We start from the raw sequence: 18,817 nt of genomic DNA, 5'->3' as shown, positions 1-18,817 counted from the left end.
ACACCCTTACACCAACACTTTGTTGAAGCACCATTTGATTTTATTACAGCACTCAGTCTTTTTGGGTACGAGTCTACTAGCATGGCACATCTTCACGTGGCAATATTTGCCCACTCTTCTTTGCAAAAGCTGTCAGATTTCGAGGACATCGCCTGCGCACAGCCCTCTTCAGATCACCCCACAGATGTTCAGTTGGATTCAGGTCTGGGCTCTGGCTGGGCCATTCCAGAACATTAATCTTCTTCTGGTGAAGCCGTGCTTTTGTGGATTTGGATGTGTGCTTTGGGTCGTTGTCGTGCTGAAAGGTGAACTTCCTCTTCATCTTTCTAAACGACGCCTGAAGGTTTTGTGCCAAAACTGCCTGGTATTTGGAACTGTTCATAATTCCCTCCACCCTGACGAAGGCCCCGGTTCCAGCTGAAGAAAAACAGCCCCAAAGCATGATGCTGCCACCACCATGCTTCACTGTGGGTATGCTGTTCCTTGGGTGATGTGCAGTGTTGTTTTTGCGCCAAACATACCTTTTGGAATTATGGCCAAAAAGTTTCACCTTGGTTTCATCAGACCATAACACATTCTCCCACATGCTTTTGGGGGACTTTTGCAAACTTCAGCCGGGCTTGGATGTTTTTCTTTGCAAGAAAAGGCTTTCGTCTTGCCACCTTACCTGATAGGCCATTCATTTGAAGAATCAGGGAGATAGTTGTTACACCATACAGCCAGTACTTGCAAGAAATTCCTTTAATGTTGCTGTAGGCCTCTTGGAAGCCTCCCTGACCACTTTTCTTTTCGTCTTTTCATCAATTTTGGAGGGACGTCCAGTTCTTGGTAAAGTCACAGTTGTGCCATATTTTCTCCACTTGATGATGACTGTCTTCACTGTGTTCCGTGGTATATCTAATGCTTTGGAAATTCTTTTCTACTGATATCCTTCAACAACGAGATCCCTCTGATGCTTTCAAAGCATCAGAGGGATCTCTGCGGACCGTGGCTTTTGCTCTGAGATGCAACTAAAACAATGTCAGGAAAATCCTACCAGAACAGCTGAACTTTATTTGTGATTAATCAGAGTCACTCTAAATAATGAAAGGTGTGTAATGACTTGGTTAATCTGAGTTTGAATGTGATTGGTTAATTCTGAACACAGCCACATCCCCAGTTATAAGAGGGTGTGCACACTTATGCAACCAGGTTATTGTAAGGTTTTTATTTTTCATTTCCCCCTCGAAGATTTCAGTTTATTTTTCAATTGATTTGTTCACATTAAAAGGTAGACAAAGTTCTGACATGATTTATCTTCGTTTCATTATTTTACATCACAAGGACCTGGCATTTTAACAGGGATGTGTAGACTTTCTATCCACTGTACATGTTACATGATTCCTCTTTTTCACAAATTACCCATAGCAGTTTTAAACAAAGCAAGTTTTCAAGTCAGTGTGTTTTTTGTTTAGTGTTCAGATGATGTGTTGTATGATTTCACCATCGCTAAGACTCCTTCATCAATGGCGCGCGCGTGCACACACACACACACACACACACACACACGCGCTAAATGACCTCGATCTGTAAATAGCTGGACAACATTTATGAAATGCAATGTCACCTCCACATGAACTGTAGCTCTAAACCCAAGAAAAACTCGTTACACACTACAGCTTACAAACTTGTATGCAGTACATAACTGTAGTGTGACCCTCACAGACTACAGTACAGAGTGTACAAGCTAGAGCATCAGCCCTGAAGTCATTATTTAGCAGAACGGTTGGTCCATTCACCTTCAGTAGAACATTTGCTCTCTGGATAGCACAACATGACCCGCACTGAAAGCCAAGATATGACTTTAAATAAGTAGCTTAGAGACAAACAAACACAACACACAGGCATGGTGTGTCAAGCGCAATCATAGGACCTTATCACCATAGATCAATTGGAAAAATGTTCTTTTATCCTAATCAAATAAAATGTGTTTAATAAAGACAGATAGTGTATCTATTAATGCGCACACACACACACACACACACACACTTTTAACATAAATCAGCATATTCGTTATGTTTTGTTTAGTACTGAATGTTTTTGTCCCCTTACGCCTGGAGCTGGGCAGGACCACAGGCCTGAGCTTTCTCTCCTGCTTGATCTCAGCCAGGACCCGGTCATGGAGGGACTGCTGCTGCGGGGGAGGAGGGGGGAGGCTGCGCTCCGATACCTAATGTGGACAAATAATAAGAACACATCTATGCTTCTGAAACAAAAACAAAAAGAGATGGCTAAGACAGTAATTAAATTTTGCTTCCCTGTGTGCACCACATGATATCCATGGTGAATACTGCAAATCTGAAATAAAGTTATTTTAAGTTAACAAGCTGATTTAAAGAGGTGGCATTATGCTCATTTTCAGGTTCATGTAAACCCAGAACAGATTTACATGGTTTAATTTTCAAAAACCACCATTGCTGCAGCTCCTCTTTTCACCCTGTGTTGAAGGCTTCGTTTTAGCTATGGAGTGATACATCTTGTCTCTAAATGATCTTTGTTGGGAGTTGCACATGTACAGTTCCTAGTTAAGGACTACTAGCCAATCAGAAGCAGAGAAGGGCGGGTCAGCGAGAAGCCCATAAACAGCTTGGATTCAGCTGTAGGCTACATGTTGCCGACCAGTTTGGCAACATAGACTGGAGCGAGAGTTTCAGAGTGGTGAGTTATTAACCTGTAACAAAAGTATCTTTCATCCATAAAGTTTTAACTGAGCTCTGTCTCTACATCACAGTAACAACTTTATGTCCACTGACTGCCTGGAGGGTAGCTAGTGTTTGGAAGGGAGAGGAGAGTGTGTGCTGCAGTGTGTTTTTCCACTGATATTTTTGAGGGCGTGTCGGACTAGCCTCTTGGCTAGTATTACATGAGGCGCATTTAACTTTCATCCCTGTGACATCACAGGGATCAAAGAGAAGCGGCTGGACTACAAACAAGCTGTTTTCAGGCAGTTCAGAGCAGAGTTCTCTGTGGGGGATGGGAACTCTCTTTGGGCTTTTTCCACTTTGCAAACCTATTACATGCACAAAAAAGGAGAGGGAAAAAGCCAAAATACCACCTCGTAAAACAAATCTCTGGGTGTGAATTGTGTATGCGGTATATGTTTTTTATAAGTTCAGTTATCAGCTAGAGGCTGGTGTTAATGTATGTAGTATGCTGGCTCAGTAATGTATTAGCAATGGACAAACATCAAGGAGAAGCGAATGTTAGCAATGTATCAGTCAAAAACAAGTTTATGTAAATGGAAACTAATGTTAGTACAATAATGTATTACCTAAAAGCGTGCATTAACTTGTGTCAGTGTTGAGCAGTAATAAATCAATACAGTTTCCAGTAAAAGCTATTGTTAGGGGCTCATACTGACGTAGCATTTATCGTTTCTAGTTAGTAGCTGTAAACTAACCAACAATGCCAAAAAAAAAACAAGATCCCAGACTAATGCTACAGTTCATGTTACACTGGAGTTCAGTCAGGGGACAAGTGGGCTCGAGACAAAGGCAGTTCACTGTCACATTAACCTCATTAAGCTATTTTACAGACACTATGAGACATCTTTGTTTCTAAGCTCAATTCTTGTTTACAACATTCTCCACTGCTTCTATGACACACTCAGTGGTTTTCCCAGGTATACTGTATATAGCAGGAAAAACTGCCCACTTGTATGCACCCTTCTGCACACTGTTGTGGTGAACTTCTATTACAAGGCTAAACACACTCACTGGTTTAAGTGGAGGTCTTGATCTGATGAAATCCAGTATCAGTTCATGGGCATTTCTCTTTACTCTTGTAGGAATGTCACCACCCACCTGGGTAAGACAAGAGACACCAACTGTAGCACTGAGTCTCTAAAAAATACAGTAAGATGCAGCCATGCAGCAAGGTATTACAGAGAAATTAGTACAGTAGTATTATTAGTAGTATTTAGTGCATCGTGAGTTTACACTAGTCAGAATGTTAAAGCCGCATTAATAGATATTTGGTCACTTAAGGACAATACAACAAGCTGTAAACACAACAATGACATAAAGCAAACATGTTAGCCCATTTACATATTAACATGTTCAGCAGCAACATTAGTAAGGCCACCTGAAAAGTCCAATATTCACTCTCCCTTTAGGCTTTTCACTGAAAACTACTACCGGCTGTGGCTGGAGACATGGCTGACAAGAACTGTGAGACTGAACCAAAACAGTTAAGTTGCAGGCAATAAAACCAAAACAAAGAGCTGAACGAAGCTGAAATGCTCCCCGGAGCTGAGGGGAACTGCATAGCTGGCTGATGATTTTCTGTGCAACTGCTGCCAGAACAACAGAAGGCAGAGAGCAGTCTTCATTAATATTAGTGTTCTGAGGCTGAATTAAATATATGTGCCCGTGGAGAAGACCTCAAGGTGCCACATTTATGCCTGACCTGCTGCACAATTCTTCCAAACAACAAACCCTGTACAGTAAATGGCACAGTGGACTGCCTGAGAAAGAGGAGAGTGGCTTCAAGGTCATTAAATGACAAACAGGGGTCAGTCTCACTCCTGTCTGCCCTCCAAGTCCTCGTGCCCCATTTGAACAAAGTCAAGTGATGAGGAGAACACTTCAGGGAAGAAAGATTTCATGATGATCACACCTCTGCTGACATTTCAACAGCTTTAAGTGCCTACTCTACAACTGACATTTGAACTGATATTTTCTCTTTAATTGAACATTCACCTACATCAGATGACATTTCAACTGCTCTTGGTGCTTCCATACAAACTGATAATGCAATGATTTGTAGTGCACATATTTTCAAAATGTCCACTGCCTCATCTACAGCTGAAATGTAAATTGCTTTCATTTCTCAGCTGCTTCATCTCTTACTCTTCGAATTACAGTTTAACTGCTTTCAGTGTTTAATAATCAACTGCCAATTTCAACTCTTGTCATGGCATAAACATTTCAGTTGCTTACATATCTTCTTCATCATAGCATGTGTAATGCTTCGCTATTTTTTATAAGTCTTGTCTCTCACCATGACTTTGCGTAGCTGGAACTTGCGAGTTCGTATGTCCTGCATCAGCATCTCAAAGGGTGTGAGGCTGAACTCGGTGGGCAGCGGGTTGAACGGCTGCTCCTGCACCTTCTTCAGCTTCACTCCCTGCCTGAGCTCCTTCATCAGCTGCACCCACAGACGTGCCTGGGATGGAAACAATACCAACAACATCACACGTCTGCATGCGTCCACACTGCCTGCTTCAGTCAAACACACAGCTGCATTGTCCTCCCTGTCACAGCGTGCCCTCGCTTGTTTGGTCTCACCCAGTCTCTGTGCTTCAGTGCGTCCAGCTCAGCTGTAGAGTCTTCCACAGCTTCCCCTGTTGTGATCTTCTTCAGCATCTGTGCAACAAAGAGAAAGAGACACATTAGGCTTTTTTTTAAACAACTGAAAGCTTAAACAGTGACATGAGTAACATTTCAAACACTGGTTTGGCTGCCATACAGTGCGAGATCTGAAGCTATGGCAACCGGCAGCACTTGTTGAAGCAGCAGCAGCCGGTAGCTCCTTCAAACTTTGCTACACTTTTGTTTTTCCATCTGTTCTTTAAACTCTGACATAAATACAGCCATTGGAAAATGAAGACAGGGTTTTTGGAATAAAGAGCAGCAGACCAGGGTCTACCAAAAAAAAAAAAAAAAATTGACCAAGCAACGGAATTCAGAGACTGTTGTGCCCATATTATTTTTATATATATATATATACACACACACACACACACACACACACACCTGCCCCATCAACACCCCGGATCAAGCATTCGACAGGCGCCTCTGGAGCAACTAGGGGTTAAGTGTCTTGCTCTGTATGTGTGTATGTTTAAATGTATATGAATAACTGTATTGTTTTATATGTTACAATATTTTAATATAGGCCTACGCTTAATTATATGTTGTGTGTAGCATGAAGGGACTACCAATTTTGTTTCGTTATGCAGCCTTGTGCTGAATAATGACTAATCAACAACCTTCTACCTCGATAACTTTAAATAGACTGCAGTATTTTCATGTTGAAACCCCTACGTGGGACACATGCATGTGCAGACAGTAAACAAACTGACAGATTTAGATTGATTAGCTACCGCTAAAGTTAACAGGATCAAACCAAACAGCCGGTGGACTTTTGACCACTAGTAGTGCCATAAAAAATAAGTTTTACAAGCGTTTTTTGTTTGTGTCACATGCACAAGGACACACACGTGTTGTGTGGGACAACGCAATACACATTCCCAATGACAGTTTCATACTATTCCACTGATTGACAGTTGATGTGGTAACGTGCGAAGAAACGTAGCAATGCACCAGCAAAGGTAAGGTGGAAAATAAGTCGGCCAGCTAGCAAACATGGATGTGAACAATGTGAAAACAGTCAAAGTCAAATAATCAGTTTTAACCCAACACGTTTGTCCTTTCAAGTCTGCTCAAGTCAGGTGATAACTGAACAATTAACTAAATTACTATGGAGCATCAAGTCTTAGTTGTATCATTGAAGGACACAGCGTACACTTGAATCAAACTAATGACTCTACTCTCTGCTAAAGACGCAGTGCCTACCCTTCTGTTTGTACATCAACAAGGTTAAACAACTGCAGTGACACAAGAGAAGTCAAGAAGTCAAGGCTGAGCACTGGAAGGAAACTGGAGGCGGCATCTTCAGTAGTTTCTGTCTCTGCTCAGTAAACAGGAATATTAATGGAGCAGGGCTATAAGCATTTCAAATCCAAAGAGTGCACACTCAGTGAGGTGCAGGCCACTGGAGGCAGAGGCACTGAAACAAATGAACAGCTGGTCATGTATCCATTTTCCTGTATTTATTCCCTAATGTTAAAAAAAATAAAAAGGAAACAGGCGTTCTTTTTTTAAGGGTTACATTATTATTGCCATGACAACCTAACCCAACCTACCTCCTTAGCATCTCTGATCTTGATGAGGAAGGTCTGCAGCTCAAGAGTCTCTACAAACAGAGCCCTGCAGACAGCCTGGTAGTGCTCTGGAACCAAGCTTGGGTTGGTCAGCCGAGACGCACACAGCGCCATCACCTGGCGGAACGTACACACCGGCTTTATCACTCCCTCCTGCTCCTCCTCTTCCTCCTCCTCCTCCTGGCCACTGTACCCCTCATCCGTTGTACCGTTCCCGGCCGTGCTGTCACCCTCTTCGTCCTGGTCCCCCGCAGCCATGCGTTCGATGAGGCGCTCCAGCTGCGGGCTGAGCTCCCGCTCCTCGCTGTCGTCCAGTCCCCAGTCCAGAGCTCGGTAGATGGCCACACCAAGCGAATGGACCAGCTGGAGGGATGGATGATGAGGCACGAGAAAACATTGACCAATAACATTTCTCACAAAAACTTTGTGAATATCCGGCTGAACACCCAAACGGAAGGAAATTAATCAGCTCAGACAAAACCTTAACATGAGTTTCACAAAAAATTCCCATGATCTGCTGGGAAATTTGTGAGTTATGCGATGTGGGCATTTTGTTTACAGCAGCTTCTGGAGTAATGGCAGAAGTGAAATGACAGTAATTTGCTTTCTAACCTCAACACTAAGCATTACATAAGAGCTAGCTAAGACAAAAGCTTTTAATTTAGCATTCACATGAAATAAAATAAAAAAATCAAGTATTAGATTTTATTCCAAACACTGCTGGAAAATAAGTGAAATTCATAATGTGTAAAATATAGTTTAAGTCACCTGAATAAACCTTTTTATGGCAAAGGAAAAAAAGGTTTTGCAATACCCGATAGTAAATTTTACAATAAATCACCATTTGAACAGCGAAGTGCTTTGTGTCGCTCTTCTTTCTTTCTCACCTGACGCTCGGTAGCAGGTGGAAGAGGAGGCGCATCAGTATCATCTGAAGAGACAAAGGAGGAGATACACAACCAATTAGGTCTGAGATGTGCAGAATTTTACTTACATGATTACTGAATGTGATTTCTTTACTTTTCCCCCCCAATTCAAAAAGTTCAATTCACTTTTGTTTCCAAACAGCACATAAAATAACTCTGAAGACTGTTAATATAAGGTTATAAACTTTAACCTTCTGCAAAAATTCAATCTAATGAGGCTTTTATTTTGCCATGACATTTTGATCAAAAACATGCTGCTAACGTCAATAATAGATATTATGAATAAATAAAAAGTAGTGATATAACAGAGTAGTAGTGAATATACAAATGAAAAAAAAAAAAAGCTTCATGCCCCATTTGAACTTGTATTAAAGTATATAAAAGTTTAAAAACCCATATGCCAAAGAATGACTTATGTGTGATATTTTTCCTCACTGTATTTTTCACATTTTGGGAATTCTGTGTGCTTCTCTTAATCCGGGCATAGAATTGCTCTTTATCTAATCACATTTTTCTGTGGTCACCAAAATGAATTAGTTTATTTTTGTGTAAAGATGTTTGTTTGTTTGTTTGTTTGTATGTATGGTTTGGGATACCAGACTGGTCTCATAATAGTTTCCATCTTTTTCCCAGTAGAAGTTGATTTTCTTATCTTCTTAATGCAGAGTCTTCATACATGGTTTTAAAATGTGACTGTGCTTTTTGCAGTTTTATTAGTAAGGAGATATTGTCTTAATTTCATCAAATCTGTCCAAGGTTTGGCTCGTTTCTGTGAACAGAATGGATTTTGTTTTCTTTTGGGTTTAGTGTCCCATTTTTCTTCATTAGAAAAAAAAAAAAACTTATCCATATTTTAATCAGAAGGCTTGATTTGAATAGTTTGCATCTTACGCTATAATATGCTCCTCAATTACTTTTTCTTATCAGTTTCATATGAATGTGAGCATTTGGGAAAACCACAATGACAGAGAAGAGACAAAACAGGTACTGCTTATGGTTTCTGCTTCTTTCATGTGTTTCTTTCCAAAAATAAAGCTTTTAACTGACAGCTGGCACTCTGCAGTTTTCAAGAAGACAGATTTATACTTCATATTAAATTTTATTTGCCACTTCCTGTGTTTGTAGATACATATAGATACAGATCTTACTTAAAATGTTGCCTGGGGCACTTTAAACAAAATCAGGAATGCTTCCAATAAGAAAACCCAATATGTGTGCCACTAAGTGATGCTGTGAATTTTATAGCAATAAAAAACTAAGTCAGCCCGTTTTCAATATTCTCACTAAATCAAATATGTTACTCCATATGTCCACAGCCATAACTTGGCTATGCATTATTGTGTTGCAGCCAGGTTTGGCATGCCTAAGTGTGTGTGTGTGTGTGTGGTATGCCTAAGTGTGTGTGTGTGTGTGTGAGTAAAAAAGCTCTTTCGCCCAGCTCAGATGTCAGTAATGACACTCGAGAGGCCTGAAACTCCTCGATCAGCAGCTCTCACTGCAGAGAAACAGGAGAATGGACGGACAAGAGAGGAAGGAGACAGAGACAAAGACAGAGAGACAGAGAGAGAACCCATGGAAACATCAGGGAAGAGAGAAAGCGATGAAAGGAGTGAGAGGTCAGCAAAAAAAAAAAAAAAAAAAAAAAAACACACACATGAGAAGTGGAGAGCTGTGTGGACGTGGTGATGGGGGGGGCAGCCTGCCACAACATCCTCCCCCTGTCAACAACAAAGTGCTGAGAGCAGGACATGTCACTGTTTCCCGTGTGAACACAGACACGGTTTCAATCTGCAACAAAAGGCAGCAACTGGCCATAAAGGAGGGCGAAGAAACTCTCTATTACAGAACGAGATGATAACATGAACCCCTGCGAACCAGTCAGACAGGTTCAAACAATATGGCCGGTGATAGCTGCACCAGTTTCCCACAGTTACGGGTCAGTAAACACAAAAGAGGAGAGGAATCGGCATCGGATATACTTTTTCAAACGAGGATCTTGGAAAGCACAACCCAGTTAGCCATGTGGACAGGGGAAGGATGTTTAGGCCATTGAGACGTTACAGCTCCATCACGCTGCTCTGCTTTTCCACAGTACATCAGTTTACACAATAATAAAGCATTTGAATTTTAGAATGGGTTTTTTTCTGAGCTTGAATGGCTTAGTTTATGAGCTTTTGGAAATGTTAATAGGACACCTCTGGTCCAAAGAGTTAAATTACAACAGGGGACATCAGCAAGACACTAAGCCTAAAGGCATGCTAGCAGCTCTCTGAGGCTGTAGTACTCATTGTAAAGAATACCAAATTGTAATGGATTAAAGTTGATGTCTAAAGTTTGTTTTTCTATCCTTAATTGTTTTGGTGAACTGAAAATATGTTGTGGTTATTTAATATATTGGCACTATTAGTAAAAAGAAGCTTTCCATCTACAGCAATGCTAGTGAATGTGAGGCTAAGTGCTAACGTCTACATGGCAACATGCTAACAAGGACAATTTTAACACGATATTTGGCAAATATAATGTAACTAGTTCTAAAAGTAGTCCTTGTCTGAAGTGACTCCCTATTTGCTATATAGTGCCTATATTTGTTTTCCGTCATTTTATCTGAGTGTACGAATTCTCCATGTGGAATTTATGCATCATAGTGCCCTAAAAAATTTCCACAATGGAAAACTTTTACTAACAATTCCACAATGCACTGGGTTACATTTTATTAGATATGAAAATTATAGTTGTGCTTCTCAGTGATGAAAGAGTCCAAAATCTTACTGCTGCTCAGTAGTAGTTTTTTTTAAGTAGGGGCTCACACAGCCACAAAGTACAGCTAAGGCTGATGGGAACGTCATTTTGAAGGTATTTGGTCACAACTCATAAGTGTTGACAATGGTGCTGGAAGGAAAGGCAGAGGAGTCACCAAAGTTATTACAAATCATACTGAGGGGATGTATGAAATGTCACAGTAATCCATCAAATAGAAGTAGAAATATTTCAGTCTGGACCAAAGTGGTGGACCAACCTCCTGACCGACCAACCAACATGGCCGTCCGTTGAGCAATGCCACCATCATGGCCAAAAACATCAGTCTGACTGAAGAAGAACAAAGCTAGTCATACATGAATAAGAGAGACCGAAAGAAGGAAAAGAAATAAGAGAAGTGGAAAAGCAAGGACAGAAGATTCTCTTTTACAGTTGTCACCTGAAATCACCTTTACCTCTAACTACATGTCAGATATAGCAGGGTGTAACTACACGCCTACATGTCAGGTCAAAGTTAACCTTTGCACTCATTATGAGTGCATTTATTGCAGGAGAGCAGTATTCAAGAAGAAAAGAAATCCTTAATATATTTGGACAGGATTTCCCCCTAAAAATAAATAAATCAATCAGGGAAGCATTCAGATCTAGAGTTGCAAGTTACATGTCCTGGCTTCATGAACGCTCCCCCCTGTGCGATGGAAATTTGGTATATTCTCTTGACGAGCAGAGTGACGCTGTAATGGGGAACCGAATGCAAATCAAATTTTCGGGAGTCTTACGTTTCATCAGTGCACGGTCAGAGAGCTCAAAACTGCTTTTTGTCGTTCATCTTGTAAAAAGCAGTGATGCAAGCTTGTTATCTGACAGGAACGAGATGTATCTGGACTTTGACTTCCTGCTGAGTGCCTTACGTGCTGTTAACCTCACCCTTCAGCAGCCTTCAGAATGAAACTATAAGGAGCTTAATTTCAAACCGAGGAATTACTTACGCAGTTGATACAGGAGGAAGGTATCCATAGTTAAACAGACAAATCAGGAGCTTTTCAGAACCTCATATTGTATCAACACAGTCAAAGTGAGCACTTTGGAATATGGGACATTGCAGCCACAGTGAGCAAGACCAGGTTTTGGGAGAGATAATAGGATTTCCATTAGGCTCACATAGTCATACATATATTAATGTGGCTGAAGATAATGTGATCCTGACTCACATAAAGGACAGAGCTGCACCTGGGATGAGACATGACAAAAGTCAAAGTTCCAATCCTCAATTTTACAAGTATTATATTTCCATTTGAGTATTGAAAAATGTCAAGTAGCGGAAGCTGACACTGAATGTCCAGACAGATATTCTCATTCTTTGATCAGGTATTTATAGCCTCAGTGACTGTCCCTAAAGTTGTTCACACAGACTCTCCAACTCTGAGCAATGCAGACACAGGCTGGTGGCTAATGCAGGCCAGCTCAGAAACGCTACATAGCGCAGCTTCAGTCCCAGCTCATATTTAGATTCACATTAAGTTCCTCCTCCTTTTGCTGATGGTTGTGTACAACCTGATGAGGTTTAGATTTTCAGGAAACAGAAAGTCATTTGAGACTGCCTAGGCTACCTGCTGTGAGTACTAAAACTATTCCCAGGATGGAGCAGCAAGTACACCCACCAACGCTCTGACAGAAAATCAAATATATCATCTACATGTGCCTTTTAGCAAGATTTTTTGATTCTTCAGGTGAATCTAACTAAAATGCTGAACATTTAGGTAGCATTTGCTCTAGTGCTACCTGCTCAGAAGAATGCCAGTGTTTGACCATCTGGTAATGAACGCTATGTGATGTGATCGAAAGCTCCAGAGCAGCTACTAAATGGACCTTGTAGAGGGATTATTTTCTCAGCTACGGGGTCCAAGGTCAAGAATGAACTCTGAACCTCAAGACATTCCATGACAACTGTGTAAAAGTCCATATTCCTGCTGAATAAGATTATGTGAGATGACTAAAAGTGTCAGAAGTGTCACTTGCAATAACAATCTGTGCCTGTCATAAAACAAGGACTTGAGTGGACGTACTGTGACGGGACACAATTGCCCACAAGGATTAGTTGCAGCCCTGTTTTGCTGCTGCTCAGTACTGGACCAATTTCAAACAGTGTTGGCCCAACTAGTCACATAGACACAAAAACATGGGAAATTAGGGTCTAGGTTGAGGTTAAGGGCATGAACTAAAAATATTAAATTTAGAATAGTATAAACAAGGGATAATATGCAACAAAGTAATGAATAATCCCAGGGTAGTCACAGTATATGGCTTGTGTCATTAGAGAATCCTCTGTGTGTTATTTTTTAGTTGCTCTTCTATATATAGTTGTTTCATATGTATTTTTTTAAAGAAAGAAATGATTGATAACCAGGCAAAATATGAGCAACATTAGAACAGCACTGCTCACAGAGACGACGTGGTGACCCCAGAGGACACGCAGAAGAAAAACTAAACAGATCTACTCTTATGAGGTGATGTTAAAACACAATTTTGATGTTGTATATTATGTTATTAGAATATACTGCACAAACATTTAAAGTAATTATAAGCCATGCTTTTATCTGTGCGAAATTAGACAGTAGGTTTTAGTGACCCTAAAGTTGCATCTGTGAGTAGCAAAAATAAGTTAAAGTGCTCAATAAAAACAAATCTATAAAAATAAACTACATTAATAATGAAGCTTGGACCTCAGATATTGACCAATACTGTTTCCTCTATAGGCTCGTTACCTAAAACTGGCATGATGTTTTGGGATGAATTTTGCCACTTAAAGATTGGTCCTCTAGCCTACTAGCTGCATTAAAAATGCCGACAGACTCACTGTAATAGACTCCCTTCATGCTGGTTAAGGGATTTACACCACTGCTGCGATATGGATCGTGTTTACTCGTGGATCAACAGCAGAGCGTAAAACCAACTCAGGCTACAAGGATGAACAACTCTGTTAGTTAGAGCTAAACATCTCCTCAGTGAGAGCAATGGCAATTTTGTTGCTGTACATTCATGCCAATAAAGCTATTTGAATTTGAGAGTTGAGAACTAATGATCACAGCGAAGGTGTTGCAACAGGATCTTAAGTAGTTCCAGTGTTTCCCTGTGGTCCATGAGGAGGATCCAAAGGATTTCCAGCAAAATGAGGAACACTTAAAAGTCAGTATAGTCTGAATGAGTAGAACACAAAGGGAATAATTATTAGAATCTCACCAACATTACCTCTTCACCATGTAGACAGTGTATGTCGGAGTATTAAAAGTCAACTAAACTCATGGAATAAGGGTCTCTGGGTGCAATTTTAAAGTTTAAGTCATGACTTTTACACTTACTAAATGACAAACTAATAACGGTTTAACATAGAGGCCATCCTGTTGCCACGCAACAAGCATTGCCTGAAGACAAACTGTGAAATTTTCCTGTTAGATCCCTGAACAGGTGCTGAACAGCTGTTAATAGGCGAAAACAACAGCACAAAAGGGTAGCGTTCATCAGGTTGTGACTGCTTGTTACACAGTCAACATGAGCTCTTTTTTTTTTCCCCACTAAGATTTGATATGATAACTATATTGTGGAATTAAGGCTGTCAGTGCCCAAGACTGTGGGAATACAAAAGTTGAAAGTTTATTTAAACAAGTGCTATGTGGATTAATTGTAAAGTGGCCTGTCTGTACATTCACCATCATATGCAGTCCAAATAAGATGGACAGATAGAGGAAGTTAGGCCTGAAGTTGTCTCTGTGACGTCTGGAACAGGTTTCTTGGGCCGGGCCCGCAGTGGGGACATAAATACTTCACATACAGAAGGATATTATGCAGGTACAGGCTAAATTCAGTGGGGGGAACAAGCACAAGACTGCGCAAAATCCTTTGGGCTTCCATCCATCCTTTGAAGTCTCCAAAACAGTCTTTGCAAGAGGAGATGCTCGGCTATGCTCTATGAATATTTAATCATTTACCGGCATAATACAAGTCATCCTTGTTGGCATCGGGAGTGCGACAAAATACTAGCTGTCCGAATCAAAATGCAGTGTCCGTTTGTGTAAGAGCAGTTCAAGCTTCTGCTAAATTATCAAATAATCCAGCTGAAGGTCGATCAGGCAGGAATATCATGTTGTTTCTCTCCCACGAACAAGATGTTCCTGTGCGCCAAACACCGTATGAAAATCAGATAATTTCAGTTGTGGTTTTAGTTTTATGTTCCTTTTAACGTTAGATAGCCTACAACATGATTACTTAACTCTTTTTTTTTTTTAATCTCTGAAAGCCACTCTTAAATTCTTCTACACGGGAGGATATGGTCTAGTAAATTTGACTCGAGAGAACGGTTCGCACTGTTTAGTTGCCTTCTACCGGAGTAAGGTTAGATCACCGAAGAAGACGGCGGGAATCTGGCGGTCCACTGGAAAAAGTGGAGATTTTACTAAAACAGAGTGCTGACACATGGACATAACTTTAGCCGAATTGAAAAGTGGCTCCTAATATTGAAAATACAATGTTGTGTCAAACTGTAAACGCTAATTTACTTTGCCCAGCATGGACACACGGCTAGAACTTACTTTTTCATATTTGAGTTTTGTGTCAGAGTTATTAGAAGCAAGCGACAGGGCAGTGGGGAGTTTGGGGAATCAGCGGGCGGCTGTCCTACCGTTGTGTCGGGGCTCCTGCTGTAATGACACGGTTCCGTCCCTGCGCAGGAGGATGGAGGACGGGTCCTTCACCCGGCTGACTCTCCCGGCCGGCGGGCGGGGCACCCTCAGCCCGCTGCAGCACTGGTAGCACACCGCCCATGCCTGCTCCTCGTTGATGGGCTGCTCGTAGGACTTCAGCACCTCCTCCAGAGACAGTTCCCGGGGCTCGGCCAGGTCCCGCGACTCTCCGCGGTCAGTGGGGGCGGTTACCCGAGAGTCCCCCTCCTCGGCGCTTCTGTTGGTGGATCTGGCCATGGATGCGATACCATGCAGGCCATCCTTCACTCCGTGGGCAGCGAGGCCATTTATGCTGTCCGCTGTCTCCTGGTCGGCCCAGTCTCCTTTCCTCTGCTTGACGTCTACTCAACTACCGCAGCTGCACCTCGTTATCACAACACAGTCAAACTAATTTACTAAAGGCAGCACTTCCGGTTTAAGTTTTCAAAAATAATTCATGGTGCTCAACCAGGTTATAACGTTGTGAGCAATGCAAAGTATTCAAAGTGAAAGACAAATGTGTAGTTAACGGAAACTATGTTTTTTCCCCTTTAGCCTACTATAGAGGTGCTGAACTCCCAACTACTTGAGTCCAATGAAGATGAAACAATTTTATCATCTTGTTGCTGCTGTTTACATTCTCCCCAAACTCAAATTCAAAAAATGCACTGCAGAATGTTCTGGTTATATACATGTATGTAAATAACTGTATGTATTATATATATATATAATCATATTTTTAATACACATTTAATTATCTGTTAACCATGAGGGGACTACAAACTTCATTCTCACTATAGAAAAGCACTATTTAAATCTAATTTATTATTATTATTACTATTATTATGCAACCTTGTGTGACAATGAATGATAATAATGACAAATAAACAACCTTTTACCTTACCAATAAAAAGGCTGTTATGGTCTAATACTGTTTCACATCTTTAACTTATGTAACAGCTGACGTTAGAGTCTAGATCTTAGTACATTTGTTGTGTTTTCAACCCCAGAGTTTATTTTTATTATTATCATGTGTCAATCGCTTTTATTGTTCATGTCCATACAGCATTTTTTATTTAATTTGCTGCATATTTCTGCATTTTCTGTGTTATCTGTTTGACGGGTTCAGATTCCCCTTAGTGCTTTTATTTTGCAGGTACCATCACCACACTTCCGATCAAGGTCTAGCTAATTCTGCTCGACTTGATTTAGCTTGTTGCCGATTAGCTCTGCGAGAGAACGTCAATCAGCGGCGGGTGAGCAGAAACTCCCGGCTGTGGCATTATCCGCGCGCTAGTAGCGGAGAGGAGGGATGGAGAAGAGAAGTTGTTGGGAATATTTAACTTAATTAATCGCCTCTAACTATTTAATGACATATCCATGTTGTTTTACAGAAATAAGGGTAGTGGGAGACGAGTGCCTGACTGCAGGAATCCCCTGTTCTTTCAGTCCTTTCACCGGCGTCAATTACAAAGGAAGTAGAACATCTGAGCACATTTCAAAATAAAGTCGTAATGCCATGCTGCAACGTTGCAATAATTAAATGTGTTTAAACAATGTACATTTCAAACACCTCATATCATTTACCACCATAGGCTAAGTAGGCTTCCAAATTATTATTTTTAAAAACTATTTATATTTAGGGACCGTGAAGCTATAATGTGGGTGATGTATTAGCAATTATAACAAGTAGGCTATGCACTTAGTTTCCCAATACATTTCTAGCAATTTTCAAATTTACTTTCTGTTAAATAAAAAACAACACTGGGCTATGTCAAGTTGCTTTATACCATATTATAGACCTTTTAGGCAACCAAATGGAAAATAATGGCATGGTTTAGCTTATTTACTTCAAATTCCATTTGTTTTACATTGCTGCTTACATTTTTCAAAGAACATCATGTGCTTTTAGATTCATTTCTTGCCTTTATGGCAGACTTTGGTTTCCCTTAATTGCATTGTTGGTGAATTGAATGACATTCTGACTCCACTTCAAACAAATTGTGGTCAAACTGTGATGGATTACTATTATTATGTCAAGTAAGCTTTAGTCTCTGCAAGTTTATTTGCATTACATTCCAAAATGAATTGCAACCAGTTTGGAAGCTTATTATATGGTATGTGCTTTTTGGAAGTGTTTGGCAATATAATACTATACGAAGAGAGCATGTCAGTTCAGAAATGTGGGGTCGAGCTACCCTTTGTTCACGTAGGTGACAAGAGCAAAACACAAAGTACATTATACAGTACCTACAAAACATATTATCAGCAACCACCACAAGTGGGAGGTGGAGTCACTGTGTGGTCAATATTGACTCCAAAACATATTTTCTGAATTCTTCTCAAATTAAAGATATTTTTCTGTAATATGTTAGGTTCTGAATTTGCTGATTTAATTTCTTCTAGTGTGTGTCTTTGTGATTTCAAGAATCATTATTGGCATGTTCTCCCCTGCATTTGACAGTTTAGTTTTCTGTATAAATTTGCATATAAAGTTATGGCACCAGCACCAGTGAAAATGAGCATGTCGACAAGGTCTTAGAGAATGCAAATAACTATAGCTACAATGCCTGTAATCACTTTTGTGCAGCTGCCAAAGTCCCAGAGAGATCCAGAAGAAGAATCAGGATGTCTCACATCATGTTAAGTATTTAATCCTTCATGGACCTGTCCAACCTAGCTTTTATTTTGAAGGCAAAATCACCTAGTTTCCTGTTTTACTCTGGCTTCTTGTGTTATCTTGTTGCAGCAACATGCCTGCCAACTGCACCTGCAGGAGCTTCTGTCTGCACACTGAACCTAAAGTGAAAAACAACACATATACAGTGGGTACGGAAAGTATTCAGACCCCTTTAAATTTTTCACTCTTTGTTTCATTGCAGCCATTTTCCAAAAATCAAAAAAAATTCATTTTATTTCTCAGTAATATACACTCAGCACCCCATCTTGACAGAAAAAAACAGAAATGTAGAAATTTTTGCAAATTTATTAAAAAAGAAAAACTGAAATATCACATGGTCATAAGTATTCAGACCCTTTGCTCAGTATTTAGTAGAAGCACCCTTTTGATCGAATACAGCCATGAGTCGTTTTGGGAAAGATGCAACAAGTTTTTCACATCTGGATTTGGGTATCCTCTGCCATTCCTCCTTGCAGATCCTCTCCAGTTCTGTCAGGTTGGATGGTAAACGTTGGTGGACAGCCATTTTCAGGTCTCTCCAGAGATGCTCAATTGGGTTTAAGTCAGGGCTCTGGCTGGGCCATTCAAGAACAGCCACGGAGTTGTTGTGAAGCCACTCCTTCGTTATTTTAGCGGTGTGCTTAGGGTCATTGTCTTGTTGGAAGGTAAACCTTCGGCCCAGTCTGAGGTCCAGAGCACTCTGGAAAAGGTTTCCGTCCAGGATATCCCTGTACTTGGCCGCATTCATCTTTCC

At 40.6% G+C, this 18,817-nt stretch overlaps 2 protein-coding genes across 3 annotated transcripts in view; both read right to left on the bottom strand.

The window, feature by feature from the left end:
• Positions 1-16,017, bottom strand: part of spire2 (spire-type actin nucleation factor 2) — a 29,243-nt gene extending 13,226 nt beyond the window's left edge. The window contains exons 1-7 of one of the 2 annotated variants that reach the window (XM_046036486.1): positions 15,344-16,017; positions 7,873-7,916; positions 6,968-7,348; positions 5,328-5,405; positions 5,041-5,205; positions 3,756-3,842; positions 2,092-2,209 (exon numbers count right to left, since the gene is read on the bottom strand). In XM_046036486.1, coding sequence (XP_045892442.1) covers positions 2,092-2,209; positions 3,756-3,842; positions 5,041-5,205; positions 5,328-5,405; positions 6,968-7,348; positions 7,873-7,916; positions 15,344-15,641 — 1,171 coding nt within the window. In that variant the 5' untranslated portion in view covers positions 15,642-16,017. The remainder of the gene's footprint in view (positions 1-2,091; positions 2,210-3,755; positions 3,843-5,040; positions 5,206-5,327; positions 5,406-6,967; positions 7,349-7,872; positions 7,917-15,343) is intronic. The other variant, XM_046036487.1, reaches the window with a different exon arrangement.
• plcg2 (phospholipase C, gamma 2) overlaps positions 1-18,817 on the bottom strand; it is a 77,533-nt gene that overhangs the window by 49,706 nt on the left and 9,010 nt on the right. The gene's annotated exons all lie outside the window — the stretch shown is intronic.

This window comes from Micropterus dolomieu, linkage group LG22, assembly GCF_021292245.1.
Source record: "Micropterus dolomieu isolate WLL.071019.BEF.003 ecotype Adirondacks linkage group LG22, ASM2129224v1, whole genome shotgun sequence".
Taxonomy (NCBI): Eukaryota; Metazoa; Chordata; class Actinopteri; order Centrarchiformes; family Centrarchidae; genus Micropterus; species Micropterus dolomieu.
This window is presented reverse-complemented; position numbering and strand designations above follow the sequence as displayed.